The sequence below is a fragment of the Erinaceus europaeus genome, chromosome 13, assembly GCF_950295315.1.
Source record: "Erinaceus europaeus chromosome 13, mEriEur2.1, whole genome shotgun sequence".
Taxonomy (NCBI): Eukaryota; Metazoa; Chordata; class Mammalia; order Eulipotyphla; family Erinaceidae; genus Erinaceus; species Erinaceus europaeus.
This window is the reverse complement of record NC_080174.1, coordinates 98,622,734-98,641,827: the sequence shown is the minus strand read 5'-3', so window position 1 is coordinate 98,641,827 and position 19,094 is coordinate 98,622,734. Positions and strand designations below refer to the sequence as shown.

General features: G+C 57.7%; 2 protein-coding genes across 2 annotated transcripts; both read right to left on the bottom strand.

Moving 5' to 3' along the window:
• Positions 1-6: 6 nt before the first annotated feature.
• On the bottom strand, positions 7-1,052 carry LOC132542405 (mannan-binding lectin serine protease 2-like). Its single transcript, XM_060204976.1, has 3 exons — positions 999-1,052; positions 574-802; positions 7-273 (listed from the first exon to the last, which is right to left on the bottom strand). The coding sequence occupies exons 1-3, from the start codon at positions 1,001-1,003 to the stop codon at positions 7-9; spliced, it is 501 nt and encodes a 166-aa protein (XP_060060959.1). The 5' UTR covers positions 1,004-1,052.
• Positions 1,053-10,366: 9,314 nt separating this feature from the next.
• Positions 10,367-16,344, bottom strand: SRM (spermidine synthase). The gene is made up of 8 exons (XM_060170912.1): positions 15,962-16,344; positions 15,626-15,746; positions 15,378-15,470; positions 13,586-13,739; positions 12,582-12,665; positions 12,356-12,501; positions 10,726-10,848; positions 10,367-10,637 (listed from the first exon to the last, which is right to left on the bottom strand). The coding sequence occupies exons 1-8, from the start codon at positions 16,111-16,113 to the stop codon at positions 10,617-10,619; spliced, it is 894 nt and encodes a 297-aa protein (XP_060026895.1). The 5' UTR covers positions 16,114-16,344; the 3' UTR covers positions 10,367-10,616.
• Between the last annotated feature and the right edge of the window lie 2,750 nt (positions 16,345-19,094).

The window sequence follows — 19,094 nt, the reverse complement described above, 5'->3', positions numbered from 1 at the left end:
CTCGGCCTAGACTGAGGCTGAGTAGGGGGAGTCATGGCCTAGATAGATGCTGGTCCTGAGGTTGGCCCATGCAGTGTCCTCGCGCCTGGGCTCACCCTCAGCCACATAGAAGGCCTCGAAACCGGTGAAGGGTTTTTCGTTGGAGTAGTCGGAGCGGAAGGTCACGTCCATGCGTTGGCCGGGTGAACGGAAGGTCTGGTTGCCCGGCGCTGGCTCAGTGTCGGTGCTTTCCTGCCCACACAGCCGGGCCAGCACCTCCGTCCCTGCGCTCAGCTGTAGGGTCAGGGGTCACAGAGGGGAGGCGGGACCCCAGCCCCGCCCAGCGCAGCCCCACCCCAGTCGAGACTGGCCTTGGGGACCCTGGCCCCTCCTGGCCCCCCACCCCAGCCAGACTGGCCTTGGGGACCCTGGCCCCTCCTGGCCCCCCACCCCAGCGCAGACTGGCTTTGAGGACCCCGGCCCCTCCCGGCCCCCCACCCCAGCCAGACTGGCTTTGGGGACCCCGGCCCCTCCCGGCCCCCTACCCCAGCCCAGATTGGCTTTGGGGACCCCGGCCCAGAGGGCGCAGGCCACCTGGACGAAGTCGTACTCGCACAGGTAGGACAGCTCCAGGTGAAAGTGGGTGAAGTACAGGCGTAGCCGGAAGCCGGGGGGCGCCGTCAGCGTCCAGACCTGTTCCTGGTTGTTGCCATAGTCCTCGGGGAAGCCAGGGGATGCCAGGCGCCCGAACAGGGGCTCGAGCCACGGGGGGCCTGGGGGTGCAGCTGCTGAGCCCCACAGCAGACACAGGAGGAGTGGCAGCCTGCGGGCAGGAGCGCACACGTGAGGCCTCCCCAAACATGGGCCTGGGGACCCACCCCAACCGCTCTGAGCCTGCAGGAGGGACCCCACCCTCTGTGAGTCTGAGCACCCCCCACCTCACCCCCTGTGAGCACCCACCCCAAGCCCTGTGAGCCTGGGAGGGGCCCCACCCCACCGCACAGTCACCCCCACCCCACCTCATGGCGAGCTCCAGGCCTGGTCTGCCTCCCCACACCACTTCACCTTTGATCTGTTTGTCCAGCCTGGCCCTGCCCAGCCTTCTGGTCACTGGCATTCCGGGGAAATGACCCCATGACCCCCACCTGCCCAGATGTCCAGTGGAGGGGACACTCTAGGAGGCAGACGTAACCTGACTGTTCCCCACCCTCCGTGGCGATTTCCCAGAATGGCTGGCCAGGGTCTCCGTGTGTGTGTGTGTGTGGGGGGGGGGACTCGTGCACACAGACAGATACACGGGCACGTGCACACACAAAAGCCATCTTTTGCTCCTTCCTGCTAGAAGATAGAAAAAGAAATCTTGGGGGTGCTGGGCAATAGCGCAGTGGATTAAGCGCACGTAGCACAAGGTGCAAGGTTCGGTGTAAGGATCCCGGTTCGAGCCCCCGGCTCCCCACCCACCTGCAGGGGAGTCGCTTCACAGGCGGTGAAGCAGGTCTGCAGGTGTCTGTCTTTCTCTCCCCCCTCTCTTCCCTTCCTCTCTCCATTTCTCTCTATCCTGTCCAGCAATGGCAACAGCTATAACAACAATAATGTTGTTGGATAGGACAGAGAGAAATGGAGAGAGGAGGGCACATATTACAGTTTTCTTCAAGGACCCGGGTTCAAGCCCCTGGTCCCCACCTGCAGGGGAGAAGCTTCACGAGAGGTGAAGCAGGTCTGCAGGTGTCTCTCTGTCTCTCTCCCTCTCTGTCTCCCTCTTCAATCTCAATTTCTGTCTCTACCCTAAAAAAATGAGTAAAATAAAATAATGATAAAATAATAAGAGAGGGTTCTGAAGTCAAAATAAAACTATCACTAGTGTCTTCAAAGGAAAAAGAAAGGCGAGAGAAAGGAATAAGAGCGGAGACGACTTAGAGCCAAATGAGGTGACAAGACACCCACAGGCGGTGAAGCAAGTCTGCAGGTGTCTGTCTGTCTCTCCCCCTCTCTGTCTTCCCCTCCTCTCTCCATTTCTCTCTGTCCTATCCAACGACGATGACATCAACAGCAACAATAATAACTACAACGATGATAAACAACAAAGGCAAAAAAGAGGGGGAAAAGTTAAAAAAAATAAAGTTAAAAAAAAAAAGAGGAAGTCGGGCAGTAGCGCAGCGGGTTAAGCGCACGGGGCGCTAAGCGCAGGGACTGGCATAAGGATCCCGGTTCGAGCCCCCGGCTCCCCACCTGCAGGGGAGTCGCTTCCCAGGCGGTGAAGCAGGTCTGCAGGTGTCTGTCTTTCTCTCCTCCTCTCTGTCTTCCCCTCCACTCTCCATGTCTCTCTATCCTATCCAACAACAACAACGATAACAACTACAACAATAAAACAACAAGGACAACAAAAGGGAATAAATAAATATTTAAATATTTTAAATGAAAAGAATATCATAGAAAATTGTGTGTGTGTGTGTGTGTGAGTGAGTGTGTGTGTGTGTGTGTGTGTGTGTGTGTGTGTGTGTGTGTGTGTGTGTGTTGGCCCATATCTGTGGCCTTGGGAGACAGAATGGGGACACAGAAGTCTGCTGGTGGGAACAGTGTGGAATTACACGTCTGTTGCCCAACAGTTTTGTGAAAGGCGCGGAGCTTAACTCTGACTCAGCCACTGTCAAACTCCTGAGCTAGGCACCACATGCTTTGCCTGAGGCTCCCGCTTCAACGCCAGGGACTTGTGTGCTTTCAGAGAGGGCCTCTCAGGAAACTATTTCCTGTGAGACAAAAAAAGTGAATCTTTTAAAAATATATACATTATTTTATTTATTTAATTTTTTCATTATTATTATGATTATTTGCCTCCAGAGTCATTGCTGGGGCTCGGTGCCTGCACTATGAATCCACTGCTCCTGGAGGACATTTTTCCTATTCTGTTGCCCTTGTTGTTATTATTATCGTTGTCATTGCTATTGCTGCTGTTGGATAGGAGAAAGAAATCAAGAGGGGAGGGGAAGACGGGGGGGGGGGGGAAGAAGAACAGACACCTGCCTCACCACTCATGAAGCCACCCCCCTGCAGGGGGAGGAGCCAGGGGCTTGAACCGGGATCCTTATGCTGGTCCTTGCGCTTTACGCCAGGTACACTTAACAGGCTACACTACTGCCCAGCCCTATTTGTTTTATTTTAATGAAAGAGAGAGAGAGACCAGAGCATTGCCCAGCTTTGGCTGATGATGGTGCTGGGATTGAACCTGGGACTTGAGAGCTTTGGGCAGGAGAGTCTCCTGCAGAACCACCGTGATGAATTAAAAGATGAATTTGAGAACAAAAAGTGAGCAGGCATGTTGTTGCCACCTCTCAAGTCACAGGTTAAATGTGAGCACCATGAAGAACCCACAGAAATGGACAAGAGTGGGAGTCGGGCGCTGGCGCAGCGGGCTGAGCGCAGGTGGCACAAAGCGCAGGGACCAGCGTAAGGATCCCGGTTCGAGCCCCCGGCTCCCCACCTGCAGGGGAGTCGCTTCCCAGGCGGTGAAGCAGGTCTGCAGGTGTCTGTCTTTCTCTCCTCCTCTCTGTCTTCCCCTCCTCTCTCCATTTCTCTCTGTCCTATCCCACAATGACGACAACAACACAACAAGGGCAACAAAAGGGAATAAATAAATAATATTAAAAAAGAAAAAAATGGACAAGAGCAAATCATCAAGGGTACACCCAGCTGTTGACACACCCAGTTGAGTGCACACCTTGCCAGGCACAAAGGCCCGGGTTTGAGTCCCCGCTCCCCACCTGCAGGAGGAACACTTCATGAGCAATGAAGCAGGGCTGCAGGTCTCCCTTTCAATTTAAATTTTTTTCAACTTATCAAAATAGAAAAAAAAAATAAAAAAGAGAAAAGAATGGCCACCAAGAGCAATGGGTCTGTAGTATGGCACCCATTGCTCTGACCCCATCCAGAGTTGGGAGAGGACATGGACAATGGACAAAATATTCACCACAGAAGAGACCCTAAAGGACAACAGACAAATGAATGAATGCTACGAGTCATTGACGGTCAGAGAAATAGCAGAGCTGGTGTCTTGCACCGAAGTAAAAGACTCTGGGGAGGGAGGTTCGGGTCCTGGTGCTGGTGGTAGAGGAGGACCTAGGCTGGGGCGAGAGGATTTTTCAGAAAACTGAGTAACCAACAACTGCATTTACTATAAACCATTAATCCGCTAATAAATAATATTCAAAGAGAGCAAATTATCAACATGCTGAAAGCTTATCACCAACATAGAATTCCATGATCATCCAAAATTTTTTTTTTTTGCCTCCAAAGTTATCGCTGGGGTTCAGTGCCTGCACTACGAATCCGCTGCTCCTGTGGTCTTTTTCTTTTTTTTCCATCTTGTTGTTGGATAGGACAGAGAAATTGAGAGAAGAGGGAGAGGTAGAAAGGAGGAGAGAAGGGTATCTAAGTCTAAGCAGACACTATTTCATTATGAGCTTCCTACTGACTCACTGCAGACTGCTGTGTATTTTTGCTTTCAGGTATATATTTTCCCCTAACTTATAGAAACATGTGAACATCTGCTCCATCTCACGGGACTTGGTCTATATCTAGGTTTTGGGACTTTGTTAGGCCCCACTAGGGAAAGAGAGAGGCAGGCTGGGAGTATGGATCCACCTGTCAACGCCATGTTCAGCAGGTAAGCCATTACAGAAGCCAGACCTTCCACCTTTGCCAGTTCGGGATGCCATTTGCCAGTCTAGCTTCTCGGGTGGGAGACAGACGACCAGAGACTCATGGCTAGGCTGGGAAGCAGTATCTGGTTTATTAATCAGATACAACGCCTTTTATGCATCTCTTCACCGGAAGTGGCAAGCGAAAGGAAATGACTAGGAGAGGGGGCAGAGCAAAAAAAGAGCACGAACAGAACATAGAAAGCTCCCATCTAACCAGTGGGGAATTAAACCAATCCCCTGCAGGCAGGGCGGGTCTCAGGTAAAACAGTGATTATGTAAAAAGACCACATCGTAAGTAATACAAGCGAACCTAATCTGATGATCAAAACAGAAGGTCTTAGAAACAGAATTTAGAAGCAGACCTTCCACCTTCTGCATCCCACAATGACCCTGGGTCCATACTCCCAGAGGGATAAAGAATAGGAAAGTTGTCAGGGGAGGGGATGGATGCAGAGTTCTGGTGGTGGGAATTGTGTGGAGTTGTACCCCTCTTATCCTATGGTTTCTGTGTTTCCTTTTTAAAAATAAAAATGGGTGGTCCGGGAGGTGGCAAAGTGGCTAATGCACTAGACTCTCAAGCATGAGGTCCTGAGTTCAATCCCCGGCAACACATGTACCAGAGTAATGTCTGGATCTTTCTCTCCTATCTTTCTCATTAATAAATAAATAAAAAATTTTTAAAAATTTAAAAAAAATGGGAAGAGAAAGACAGACACCTGCAGACCTGCTTCACCACCACCCATGAATTGGCCCCCCTGCAGGTGGGGAGCCGGGGGTTCACACTGAGATCTCTGTGCTTCCTACTATGTGCACTTAACCTGGTGCGCTACTGCCCGGCCCCCTCATCCAAATTCTACACCCAGCAGTCGATCATGAAGCTGACATGAAGACGGCTCCTGCAGTGGTCGGGGAGGTGGCACAGTGAATAAAGCACTGGACTCTCCAGCATGAGGTCCGGAGTTCAATGCCCAGCTGCACATGTGCCAGAGAGATGTCTGGTTCTCTCTCTCTCTCCCCCTGCTCCTATCTTTCTCATTGATAAATAAATCAAATCTTTTTAAAAAGGGCAGCTCCTGCACATTCAATTTTCTTTCTAACATGCACCCAGGGTCACGAGCATGTGACACTGCCCAGCCACCCACAGGTCTGGTGTTAGCCCATTTTTTGTTTGTTTGTTTGTTTTGCCAGAGTCCTGCTCAGCTATGGCTGATGCTGGTGTGAGGACTGAGCCTGAGACTCCAGAGCCTGAAGCAGGAGAGTCTGTTTGCAGAACTTTCCCCCACCCTGTTTGTGTTTTCTTTAAACTATTACTACATTGAAAGACTGGCTGGCTGGGGGATTAGCGTGACGTCCAGCATTCAAGTCTGGAGCTGTAGTCACTGGGGGGGGGGGGTCTGAAACACTGCTGCACCATCCCTGGAGTTCCCCTGGCTGAGCGCACACGGACCCAGGTTCAAGCCCCCAGTCCCCACCTGCAGGGGGAAAGCTTTTCAAGTGGTGAAGCAGGGCTGCAGGCGTCTCTGTCCCTCGCCCTTCTTCTCAATGTCTGGCTGTCTCTATCCAATAAAAAAAGAATAATTTAAAATATTTAATAAAAAAAGGCCAGGTGGTGGCGCACCTGGTTAGGCAGACACATTACAGTGCTCAAGGACCCAGGCTCAAGCCCCTGGTCCCCACCAGCAGGGCAAAAGCTTCAGGAGTGGTGAAGCTTTTGCAGGGTGCAGGGTCTCTCTCTTTATCTTCCCTTCCCCTCTCTCCCCAATAAAGTTACAAAAAAAAAAAAAAAGAAATTATAGCTTAGGGAGTCGGACGGTAGCACAAGTTAAGCACACGTGGTGCAAAGTGCAAGGACCTGTATAAGGATCCCGGTTCGAGGCCCCGGCTCCCCACCTGCAAGGGAGTCGCTTCACAGGCGGTGAAGCAGGTCTGCAAGTGTCTGTCTTTCTCTCCCCGTCTTCCCCTCCTTCATTTCTCTGTCCTATCCAACAACGATGACATCAATAATAACTACAATAATAAAACAAGGGCAAAAGGGAATATTTTTTTAAAAAGATGGCTAACTTACTGCCTTTGTAGCGACAGTTTGTCAGAATGAAGACTTGCAAGACTGCCACTTAACTGATGAGAGGAGGAGGAAGAGGAAGGAGAAAGCTAACTCCTGTCTACAGGTTTATGATTATTTGTGAGGGTGACCTGAGCGCCACTTTTGCCGTGTGATGCTCGGGGGTCAAATGCAGGACACCATGTTTGAGCTGCCAACGCTGTTCACTGTGTCAAATCCCAAGGCCATGAACAAACCAGGCAGGCTGAGAGAGGTGATGAAACAAGAGCCAGAAACATGATGCAGAGGCAGGGCCAAGCATTACAGTGTGCAAGGACCTGGGTTGGAACCCCCGGCCCCCACATGCAAGGGGAAAGCTTCACAAGTGATGAAGCAGGGCTGCAAGTGTCTGTGTCTCTCCCCTCCCCTCTCAATTTCTGTCTCTATCCAGTGATAAGTAAATAATGTGAAAATTTAAATAGAGCGAGACGTGATGGTAAATCCCAGAGTAAGTGCTTCAAAGGAAGATGGGCTGCCCCCGACAGAAGGGGCAGAGCACGGCTGTTGCCTCCTTGTCCTTTTCTGATAGACCCAGGCCTCGCTCACGTGAGGTCTCTCCTCTTCAGCTTTTCCTCTTCCCACTCAGACTCTAAGACCGAGAGCTGCAGCGGTTATACTTGGGGCGGGGCACAGGACTTTGGTGGCGGGTACAGTACAGGGCTAAAGCTCTGGGACCTGTGATTGTGTAGCCACTATTGAATCAGATTCTCACACACACACACACACACACACACACACACACACACACACACACACAGTGACACACACACGGTGCCACAGCTGTCCCACAGGGCAGGAATTAGATACACACACATGGTTACACACACATGGTTACACACACACACACACACACACACACACACACACACACGGTGCCACAGCTGTCCCGCAGGGCAGGAATCAGATTCACACACACGGTTACACACACACACACACGGTGCCACAGCTGTCCCTTGCAGGGCAGGAATCAGATTCACACACATGGTTACACACACACATACACGGTGCCACAGCTGTCGCGCAGGGCAGGAATCGGATTCATACACATGGTTACACACACACACACGGTGCCACAGCTGTCCCTTGCAGGGCAGGAATCAGATTCACACACATGGTTACACACACACACACACACACACACACACACACACACACACACACACACACGGTGCCACAGCTGTCCCGCAGGGCAGGAATCAGATTCACACACACACACACACACACACACACACACACACACACACGGTGCCACAGCTGTCCCTTGCAGGGCAGGAATCAGATTCACACACATGGTTACACACACACATACACACACACACACATACACGGTGCCACAGCTGTCCCGCAGGGCAGGAATCGGATTCACACACATGGTTACACACACACACACACACACACACACACACACACACACACACACACGGTGCCACAGCTGTCCCTTGCAGGGCAGGGCCTGAACCTGGGTCTCACAGTGTGGACACCCCACCCAAGGAGGTGTTCTAACTACCCACAAAGGACTAGTTGAGTGCTTAACTCGGGCAAGGCTAATTATGGGGAGGACTATCTTTTTAAAATCATTTTTTATTTGATACAGTGAAACAGAGGGAAGGGAGACAGAGGGGTGAGAGGAGAACTGCAACCCTGCTTCACCACTCGTGAAGCTTTCCCCCTGCAGGTGGGGACCAGGGGCTTGAACCTGAGTCCTTGTGCCCTGTAATGTGCTTAACCAGGCGCGCCACCACCTGGCCAACTCTCTTTAGAGCAGTGACCTCATTCTCATTATACAGAGCAGGTTGCTTGTGACCACTGTCCTGCATGACATGCCCACGTGGGGGTTAGAGCAGAGCCGGTCCCCCCAGGTGTGTGAGCACAAGCAGACTTAAGGCTTAAGATTTAAGGTGGTAGTGCGGCGGGTTAAGCACATGTGTCACGGACCGGCATAAGAATGCTGGTTCAAGCCCCGGCTCCCCACCTGCAGGGGACTCGCTTCACAGGCGGTGAAGCAGGTCTGCAGGTGTCTGTCTTTCTCGCCCCCTCGCCGTCTTCCCCTCCTCTCTCCATTTCTCTGTCCTATCCAACATCAGTAACAACAGTTAACTTCAACAAGGGCATCAAAAGGTAAAAGACTCAACCTGCAGACTGCAGTGCCGGCTTGGGGTCTTCTATCTCCCTCTGCAGCCCTGCTTCACCCTCAACCCCCTGCAGCTGGACAGCAGGGGCTTGAACCCGGGTCTGTGCACATTCTAGCAGAGGTGCTCTCCCGGGAGCACTGCCACCGGGCCCTACTTGATGTGGCAGACTTTGCAGAGGCCACGGTATTATGCTGGCCTCAAGCCCGTCACTCACACGTGACAAGATGGGCTGCCTCCCGCCTAAGCCTGCCGTCTCCCCAGCCCTAAACAGGTCTGGTATTCTTTCATTATGGGATAAAGAGAAATCGAGGGGAAGGGGACATAGGGAGCAAGAGAGACACCTGCATCACATTCATGGCTCTTTAAGTTTCCCGCCTGCAGGTGGGGACTGGAGGCTTGAACCCGGGTCCTTGTGCACTATGATGTGAACGCTTAACCAGGTGCACGTGCTGTCAGGCTGCTGCTTCCCCTCAAGACAGCAGACAGCTGGGGGTTGGGTATCAAACGTCAGGTGTTCACAGGGGACAGCTGGATCCATCTCCCCACAGGTCTCTGGGGACCTTTCTAGAAAGGAGTAAGCAGGCTTTGGAAGGTCCTGAGTGAGGGGGCGAGCCTTCCTGCTGGGAGCTCCGGCCCCTAACCTCACTGTGCAGAGCTGAAGACAGTTGTAAAGCCTCAAAGCTTCCTAACTAGAGCAACAAACGCTGTTCTCCCCTCCCTAGTCACCACAAGTAAAGAAATCTAAGAGGCTCTCAAATCCCCAGGTTCAATCCCCTGCACCGCCATAAGCCAGAGCTGAGCAGTGCTCTGGGAAAAATTAAACAGGGCTGGGGGGGGGTGGCGGGGGCAGGCGCAGAGCAGGGGTTAGCTTGAGGTCAAAGGTCAGGAGACTCAGATGAGTCCTTGGAGCTGGAGCTGGGTCAGTCCCAGGTCTGCAGCCCAGCTGGACTGGCACTTCTTGTGGGCAGGGGCGGAGCTGGTGGGGACACCCACACCCTCCCGCGCCCGCTGTGCACCTGATGGTGTCTCCTCTACCAGCAGGCGGGGCTCTTCTCCCAGCCCCAGGGACCAGGGCACTGGAGGTTCAGCACCTTGGAGAGGGGACAGGGCCAGCGAGGTGGCCGCCTTCTGGGCCTCGAGCCCTTGGGGGAGCTTAGTCACTAAGCAGAGGACTGGAGTGGGGTGGCGAGTTTGAGTCCTGAGCTCAGTCAAGGCTCCTGATGTGGGTAGCCAGTAGGCTCGTGTCTGAACCCCCAGCACCCCCAGCACCCGGTTGACAGTCTCGGAAGCGGTTCCAACCAAGCGCACCGCTCAGCAGTTCTGGACCCACTCAGGTGAGTGCTGTGTCCCAGGGGTTGGCGGGCGGCGGCGGCGGCGGGCCCACCCAGAGGCCCCCCAGTGACAATGGAGTCAGCCCTCCCTGCTCAGGCCCGGTTCAAGGTCGGGGACTCAGAACGTTGCTATAAATACACGTTTAGTGAGAGGTGACTGAAGGTGGACACGGTGCTGTACACAGCTGGTATAGGCTTGAAGGCTGAGTGCCAGCCAGACAGACAGACAGAGACAGACACAGTCCGCCCAGCAGGGCAGGCCGGGCAGCATTCTGGGGCCTTGTAACACTTGGCTGGCGGGTGAGTCAGTGGGGGTCTTGTCCAAGGATGGGGGTGGGGGCCAGACGCCTGAGGTCCGGGCGGCGTGGCCATGGGCTCAGCTCACCTCATCCAGGGCCTGGTGGGAAAGAGGCCAAGTGAGGACGCCGGGGCCCCAGGCAGCCAGCCCCTCAGGGCGCCACTCCCGGCACCCGCCCGGCACCCACCTTTCGGGCAAACTCGGGCAGGACGAAGGCGGCCCTGTGCACCTCAGGGTTGTAGTATCTGAGGTCCATCTCCTCCACCTGCTGCCGGCTCAGTGGCCGGACGGGCTCCCGGAAGTTGGTGCTCTGCGTGGGGGGACAGTCAGGGGTGCCCTCTTTGCCCCCACCCCCGGGAGACCCCTCTCTGTGCCCCCCACACCTGGGAAGCCCCTCTCTCTGCCCCCACCCCCGGGAGACCCCTCTCTGTGCCCCACACCCAGGAGGCCCCCCACCCAGGAGACCCCTCTCTGTGCCCACACACCCGGGAAGCCACTCTGTGCCCCCCACACCCAGGAGGCTCCTCTGTGCCCCCCACCCGGGAGACCCCTCTCTGTGCCCCACACCCAGGAGGCCCCCAGTCCCCCCACACCCAGGAGACCCCTCTCTGTGCCCCACACCCAGGAGGCCCCCGTCCCCCACACCTGGGAGACCCCTCTGTGCCCCACACCCAGGAGGCCCCCGTCCCCCACACCTGGGAGACCCCTCTCTGTGCCCCACACCTGGGAGACCCCTCTCTGTGCCCCACACCCAGGAGGCCCCCCGTCCCCCCACCCGGGAGGCCCCTCTCTGTGCCCCACACCCAGGAGGCCCCCGTCCCCCACACCCGGGAGGCCCCCCGTCCCCCACACCCAGGAGGCCCCCCCGTCCCCCAACCCGGGAGACCCCTCTCTGTGCCCCCCACCCAGGAGGCCCCCCGTGCCCCCACCCGGGAGGCCCCTCTCTGTGCCCCCCACCCAGGAGGCCCCCGTCCCCCACACCCGGGAGACCCCTCTCTGTGCCCCACACCCAGGAGGCCCCCGTCCCCCACACCTGGGAGACCCCTCTCTGTGCCCCACACCTGGGAGACCCCTCTGTGCCCCACACCCAGGAGGCCCCCGTCCCCCACACCTGGGAGACCCCTCTCTGTGCCCCCCACCCAGGAGGCCCCCGTCCCCCACACCTGGGAGACCCCTCTCTGTGCCCCCCACCCAGGAGGCCCCCGTCCCCCACACCCGGGAGACCCCTCTCTGTGCCCCACACCCAGGAGGCCCCCGTCCCCCACACCTGGGAGACCCCTCTCTGTGCCCCACACCTGGGAGACCCCTCTGTGCCCCACACCCAGGAGGCCCCCGTCCCCCACACCCGGGAGACCCCTCTCTGTGCCCCACACCCAGGAGGCCCCCGTCCCCCACACCTGGGAGACCCCTCTCTGTGCCCCACACCTGGGAGACCCCTCTGTGCCCCACACCCAGGAGGCCCCCGTCCCCCACACCCGGGAGACCCCTCTCTGTGCCCCACACCCAGGAGGCCCCCGTCCCCCACACCTGGGAGACCCCTCTCTGTGCCCCACACCTGGGAGACCCCTCTGTGCCCCACACCCAGGAGGCCCCCGTCCCCCACACCCGGGAGGCCCCCCGTCCCCCACACCCAGGAGGCCCCCCGTCCCCCAACCCGGGAGACCCCTCTCTGTGCCCCCCACCCAGGAGGCCCCCCGTCCCCCCACCCGGGAGGCCCCTCTCTGTGCCCCCCACCCAGGAGGCCCCCGTCCCCCACACCCGGGAGACCCCTCTCTGTGCCCCACACCCAGGAGGCCCCCGTCCCCCCACCGACTCACGGGGTTCTTGCTGCATAGCATGAAACCAATCTGGCCGCTAGGGTAGGTGGGGATGGTGCAGTAGGCGTAACCCACCACGGGAAACAGAGACTTGCAGAACTGCCGCATCTCTCTGATGAGGTCCAGGTGTAGCCACTGGCACTCCCCTGGGGGCGGGAGGGCAGGGCATCAGCAGGGCTGAGCCTCCACCACCCTGGGACGGCCCGCCCGGCCGGCCGGCACTCACCCTGGCAGCAAAGGATGCCATCGTCCTTGAGGGCCGTCCTCATAAGCTGGTAGTAGGACTCCTTGAAGAGGCTCTCGGCCGGGCCTGCAGGACACACAGCCAAGGGTCAGGGCTGGGACCTGAGCCCAGACACCAGGCACCCCCACTATCTCCTGGCAACTGGGGGCGGGGGGCTTCCACCTTCTAGCCCTACCCCCCTCCCCAGGCCACCATCAGTATGTGAACGTGGACTCTGCTCAGTCACTTGTGAGGAAAAATGAGGTGGGTGTCCAGGAGGTGGCACAGTGGGTAAAGCACTGGACTCTCAGTCCTTGGCAGCACATGGACCAGAGTGATGTCTGGTTCTTTCTCTATCATTTCTCATGACTCAATAAATAAAATATTTAAAAAGAAAAAAAAAAAACAGGGAGTTGGGCAGTAGCACAGAGGGTTAAGTGCAGGTGGCGCAAAGCACAAGGACCAGTGTAAGGATCCCAGTTCAAGCCCCCGGCTCCCCACCTGCAGGGGAGTCGCTTCACAGGCGGTGAAGCAGGTCTGCAGGTGTCTGTCTTTCTCTCCCCCTCTCTGTCTTCCCCTCCTCTCTCCACTTCTCTCTGTTCTATCCAACAACTACAAAAAAAAACAAAACAAACAAACAAAAAAAAAGGGCAACAAAAGGAAATAAATGAATAAAAATTTAAAAAAAAGGAAAAATGAGGCGGAGGATAGGGGCCGGGTGGTGGTGCACCTGGCTGAGCGCATATTACAATGTGCAAGGACCCAAGTTCAAGCCTCTGGTCCCCACCTGCAGGTGTGTGTATGTGTGTGTGTGCGCACGTGTGCGTGAAGCAGGGCTGTAGGCGTCTGTCTCCCCCTCCCCTCTGGCTGTCTATGTCCAGTAAGTCAGTAAAGATAATACTAAGGGGGGAAAGGAAGGGAGGCCACAGCTCCTGTCCCGGGTGCCCTCTGCCCTCTCCTCTGGCAATGGACCAGGTGTGTGGGGGGCGCCCTGGTTATCTTCCTACCCATGGGGTCCGAGGAGTCAGTGATGATGACATCAAAGGCATCCTGGTTCTGTTTCATGAATTCAAATCCATCGCCAACATGCAGGGTCAGCTTGGAGCTCGAGTAGCCAACAGCCATGCTCGGCAGGAACTTCTTGGAGACTTGGATGACGTCCTAAGGGGAGCGGGAGATGAGGTTGAGCTCCATGGCCCAGATGTCAACGGGGCTTGTGGCAGCACCTGCCAGCGCGGAGGAGGGTTCCTGCCTGCCAGACCAGCCTCACTCAGCATGACAAAGCATCCCTCTGGGGCCAAGACCTCACTAGCTTCCCCCCTGTCCCACCTTGCTCAGCTCAATTTTTATTGTTATCTCTCCCTCCAGGGTTATTGCTGGGGCTCACTGCCTGCACTATGAATCCACTGCTCCTGAAGGCCATTTTTCCCATTTTGTTGCCCTTGTTGTTGTTGTTGTTGGATAGGACAGAGAGAAATGGAGAGAGGAAGGGGAGACAGAGAGGAGGAGAGAAAGACAGACACCTGCAGACCTGCTTCACCGCCTGGGAAGCGACTCCCCTGCAGGTGGGGAGCCGGGGGCTCGAACCGGGATCCTTACGCCGGTCCTTGCGCTTTGCTTTGCGCCAGGTGTGCTTAACCCACTGAGGTACTGCCCAGCATCCTCATCATTTTTTTTTAAATTTGTTATTGGATTGAGACACAGAGGAATTGAGACAGAAGGAGATAAAGACAAGACACCCGCAGACCTGCTTCACCGCCTGTGAAGTGACTGACACCACTACAGATGGGGAGCCGGGACTCGAACCCGGATCCTGACGCAGGTCCTTGCACTTTGCGCCACGTGCGCCTCATCTTTTTTTTTTTTAATCAGAGCATTGATCAGCTCTGGCTTATGGTGGTGTGTGTGGGGAGGATTGAACACGGGACCTTGGAGCCCAGGCCTTAATGTCTCTTTGCATAACCGTTATGCTTCTACCCTTGCCCCACGTTCTTTTTAAACTACATCTACTTTATTATTGGATACAGTCAGAGAAATTTACAGAGGAAGAGGAGACGGATGTGAAGAAGAGACCCCTGCAGCCCTGCTTCACCACTCATGAAGCTTTCCCCCTGCAGGTGGGGACGGGGGCTTGAACCCAGGTCCTTGCACTCAGCCAAGCCAAGTGCACCTGGCCTCCATTTCCTCCTTCTCCCAGCAAGGCCCCGACTCCGCTGCTCCTGGTGGGCTTTACCCTTTGCGTCTCAAGTGGAGACACACAGGGCTGTCCAGCCACCCGGTGCCCCCCGACGCCCTGCCCGCTGAGTCACCCGGTCCCCCGACGCCCTGCCCGCTGTGCCACCCGGTCCCCCGACGCCCTGCCCGCTGTGCCACCCGGTCCCCCGACGCCCTGCCCGCTGAGCCACCCGGTCCCCCGACGCCCCTGCCCGCTGAGCCACCCGGTCCCCCGGCGCCCCTGCCCGCTGTGCCACCCGGTCCCCCGACGCCCTGCCCGCTGAGCCACCCGGTCCCCCGACGCCCCTGCCCGCTGAGCCACCCGGTCCCCCGGCGCCCTGCCCGCTGAGCCACCCGGTCCCCCGGCGCCCCTGCCCGCTGTGCCACCCGGTCCCCCGGCGCCCTGCCCGCTGAGCCACCCGGTGTCCCCCGACGCCCTGCCCGCTGAGCCACCCGGTGTCCCCCGACGCCCTGCCCGCTGAGCCACCCGGTGTCCCCCGACGCCCCGCCCGCTGAGCCACCCGGTCCCCCGACGCCCCGCCCGCTGAGCCACCCGGTCCCAGGCAGGCTCCGTGCGCCGCTCACCTCGTCGATCTCACACTGGACCACGGCCTCCACCGCCGGATGCTTCACCACCTCGCGCAAGACGCCGCCGTCGCCGCCCCCGATGATCAGCACCTGGGGGTCGGGCGGCAGGTTGCAGCGGCCTCCCAGCTCCACGACCGCCCAGAAACAGCCACTGGCCCCCACCCGGGACCCCGGGGACTCGGGGTGCGGCCCGGGGTGGCTCAGCAGGGGCAGGATGGGCCCCGGCCCCCGCACCGCACCCCTACCTTGCGCGGGTTGGGGTGGCTGCACAGGGGCAGGTTGGCGATCATCTCCTGGTAGGAGAACTCGTCCCTCTCGGTGCACTGGATGACCCCGTCCAGAACCAGCACGTTCCCGTAGCTCTTGCTGCGCGGGACCGAGTGACAGGCAGTCAGGCCCCGCGCCCGCCTCCCGCGCCCCCCCGCGCCCCCGCCCCCGCCCGACCCGCGGCGGGATCCGGGTGACACGTGGCTCGGACTCGCCGGGCGGGGTCTGCGCTCGGGGTCCGACGTGTCCCGGGCTGACACGTGGAGGGGCGCGGGCGGCTCGGACCCGGAGCCGGAGCCGGGGTGCGGCGGCACCTGCGGAAGACGAGGATGTCCTGGAAGCGCGAGCGCCGGTGGTGCAGCAGCTGCTCCACCTGCAGCGACAGGGCCTGGCCGGGCCACAGGCTGCACGTCTCGTGGAACCAGCCGTCGCGGATGGCGGCGGGGCCGTCGGGGCCGGACTCCATGGCGGGCGGCGGGCGGCGGGCGCGGGCGCGGGCGGCGGCGGGCCCGGGACTACAGGCCGCGCGGAGCGCAGCACAACGGGACCAGCTCCGCCCGCCGCCCGCGCCGCAACCTAACGGGCGGGGGCGGGGCCTGTCCGGGGGCGGGGCCGCTTCCCGCCAATGGCGGCGCGGGCCGGGCCAAGCCGGGCTACCTCCGAGGCCCCGCCCCCCGAGGCCCCGAGCGCGCGACCATTGGCTGAGAGCCCAAATCCCGCCCCCTCCAGCTCTCGACGCGCGCTTATTGGCCGCGGACCCGCGGCACGACGCCCAATGGAGACGCGTGGCGGGCAGGGCAACGTCTGAGGCACCGCCCCCTGCGGCCCTGGGCGCGCGCTCATTGGTCGGGGGCCCCCCGGTCGGCGCCCAATGGCGGGGCTGCGCCGGCCGTCGGCGGCAACAAGCTAGTGCGGCCCGCGCCTGGGGGCCACGTGGGGCGGCGGGCTGGCGGCGGGGTCGGGAGGCTGGTTCCGGGGCGGGGCGGGGCGGCGGGGGAAAGGGTCCCGGCCTCCCTGCTGCTGTCCGCCCGCCGGCGCTCTCTCGCGGGTCCGGAGGCTGACACCCCCCGGGGCGCGACGGCGGGGCGCGGGCTCCCGTGTGCGGGGCTCCTCGCACCTTTCCTTTTTCATTACCTCTGTTCGCTGGATAGAGACAGCCCGGTATCCGAGGGGAGGGGAGAGAGACACCACTCGTGAGGATTCCCCCCTTGTGAAAATCATCTTCATTATTGGGTAGAGATGGAAGTTGGGAGGGGAGACGGACAAGAGACACCTGCAGCCCTGCTTCAGCCCTGCAGGTGGAGACCATGGGCTTGAACCCGGGCCCTTGCGCACCGTAATGTGAGCGCTTAGCCAGGTGGGCTACTGCCCGCCCCTCTTCTCCATGTGTGTTTGTTCTAACTGGAAGAGAGGGAAACGGGGACACCTGAAGCGCTGTCACCACTTGTGAGGCTTCCCCCCTGCAGGTGGTGACTGGGGGCTCGAACCCGGGTCCTGGAGCACTGACATGTGACCTTTTTGTTTCCCAGAGCCCAGCTCAGGCTGACTATGGTGTTGGGAACTGAACCTGGGGCCTGGGAGCCTCAGTATGACCAGTACCTGGTCGCCCCTGCCCTAAAATGCATCTTTTCCAGACTTGGCTCCCGGTCGGGATTGATCTGCTGGGGGACGTTGACACCGCAAGCCCTGGCTTGAGCTCCATTGCAGATTCTGAATAGGAAGGCGCTTTGCTAAATTTGCAGCAGTGTCCCGGACGCATGCATATTCAACGACCGAGAAGAGACTGGCACTGCAGCTTTTTGACAGGCCGGGTGGGAGGCAGTGTGCTTTCTGTTTTCGGGGAAGTGTCAGGGAACTTCTCTGAGTCACATTAAGCATGCTAATTACCAAATATTAAATGCTAATTGCCCCGCACGCTTTGGCTGGCCTGCCAGGGAAGGGAGATGAGACCGGCGTAAACTGCCAGTGACATGATGACAAGGGTGTTTCCTGACTGACATCCTGCCGCCTCCACGTGGAGCTGGGACGTGTGTCCTGTCTTGACCTGGAGCCAACAATCCAATCACACCGCTTAGTGCAAGAGTCCGAGAGCAATGATGAGACGCGGTTGGCGTTAAGCTCCTTTTAAAAAAAATTTTTAATATTTATTTTCCCTTTTGTTGCCCTTGTTTTTTTCATTGTTGTAGTTATTGTTGTTATTGATGTCGTTGTTGGATAGGACAGAGAGAAATGGAGAGAGGAGGGGAAGACAGAGAGGGGGAGAGAAAGACAGACACCTGCAGACCTGCTTCACCACCTGTGAAGCGACTCCCCTGCAGGTGGGGAGCCGGGGGCTCGAACCAGGATCCTCACACCGGTCCTTGCGCTTTGTGCCACCTGCACTTAACCCACAGCGCTACCACCTGACTCCCCATTAAGCTCCTTTTAAAGGAGGGCCAGTTGGCCGCACACCTGGTTGAGCACACATGTCACAGTGCGCAAGGACCCAAGTTCAAGCTCTCGGCCCCCACCTGCAGAGGGAAAGCTTCGTGAGTAGTGAAGCAGGGCTGCAGGTATCTTTCCCTATCACCTCCTACCCTCTCAATTTCTGGCTGTCTCTAACCAATAAATAAATGGAGAGTTGGGCAGTAGTGCAGTGGGTTAAGCACAGGTGGCGTGAATCGCAAGGACTGGCTTAAGGATCCCTGTTTGAGCCCCCGGCTCCCCACCTGCAGAGGAGTCGCTTCACAGGCGGTGAAGCAGGTCTGCAGGTGTCTGTCTTTCTCTCCTCCTCTCTGTCTTCCCCTCCTCTCTCCATTTCTCTCTGTCCTATCCAACAACAAACAACATCAATAACAACAATAGTAACTATAATAAAACAACAAGGGTGACAAAAGGGAATAAATAAACATTTAAAAATAAATTAATATGGGGGTCGGGTTAAGCACACGTGGTGCAAAGCGCAGGGACCGGCGTAAGGATCCCGGTTCGAGCCCCCGGCTCCCCACCTGCAGGGGAGTCGCTTCACCCGCTACCGCCTGGCTCCCTAGTGTTTCCTTTTTTTTTTTTTTTTTTGCCTCCAGGGTTACTGCTGGGGCTAGGTGCCTGCACCATGAATCCACTGCTCCTGGAGGCCACTCCCCCCCATTTTACTGCCCTTGTTGCAGCCTCGTTGTGGTTAGTGTTTCCTTTTTATAAATAATAAATAAAAAGCCGGAACAGAGTCAGGCCAATGTGAGGCTGGCAGTGAGTGATACACCAGGTGGGTTCAAGGCCTTGGTCCCCACCTGTAGGGGGAGCTTTAGAGCCAGAACAGGGCGGCAGGTTCCTGTTTTTCCTGTTTTCTAAGAAAGAAAAGGGAGGAAGGGAGGGAGGGAGAGGTGGCACAGTGGATAAAGCACTGGGCTCTTTTTTCTTTCTTTATTTTTGCCTCCAGGGTTACTGCTGAGGCTCAGTGCCTACACTACG

What these genes read in the sequence shown, in the direction of transcription:
- LOC132542405 (XM_060204976.1), bottom strand. An exon ending in GCGAGTACGACTTCGTCCAG is followed by an intron (nt 274 to 573) that starts GTGGCCTGCGCC and finishes CTGACCCTACAG; the next exon opens with CTGAGCGCAGGGACGGAGGT.
- SRM (XM_060170912.1), bottom strand. Translation starts at nt 16,113, where the DNA reads ATGGAGTCCGGCCCCGACGGCCCCGCCGCCATCCGCGACGGCTGGTTC. An exon ending in GCCACCCCAACCCGCGCAAG is followed by an intron (nt 15,471 to 15,625) that starts GTAGGGGTGCGG and finishes CCCGACCCCCAG; the next exon opens with GTGCTGATCATCGGGGGCGG. An exon ending in TGACTCCTCGGACCCCATGG is followed by an intron (nt 12,666 to 13,585) that starts GTAGGAAGATAA and finishes TGTGTCCTGCAG; the next exon opens with GCCCGGCCGAGAGCCTCTTC.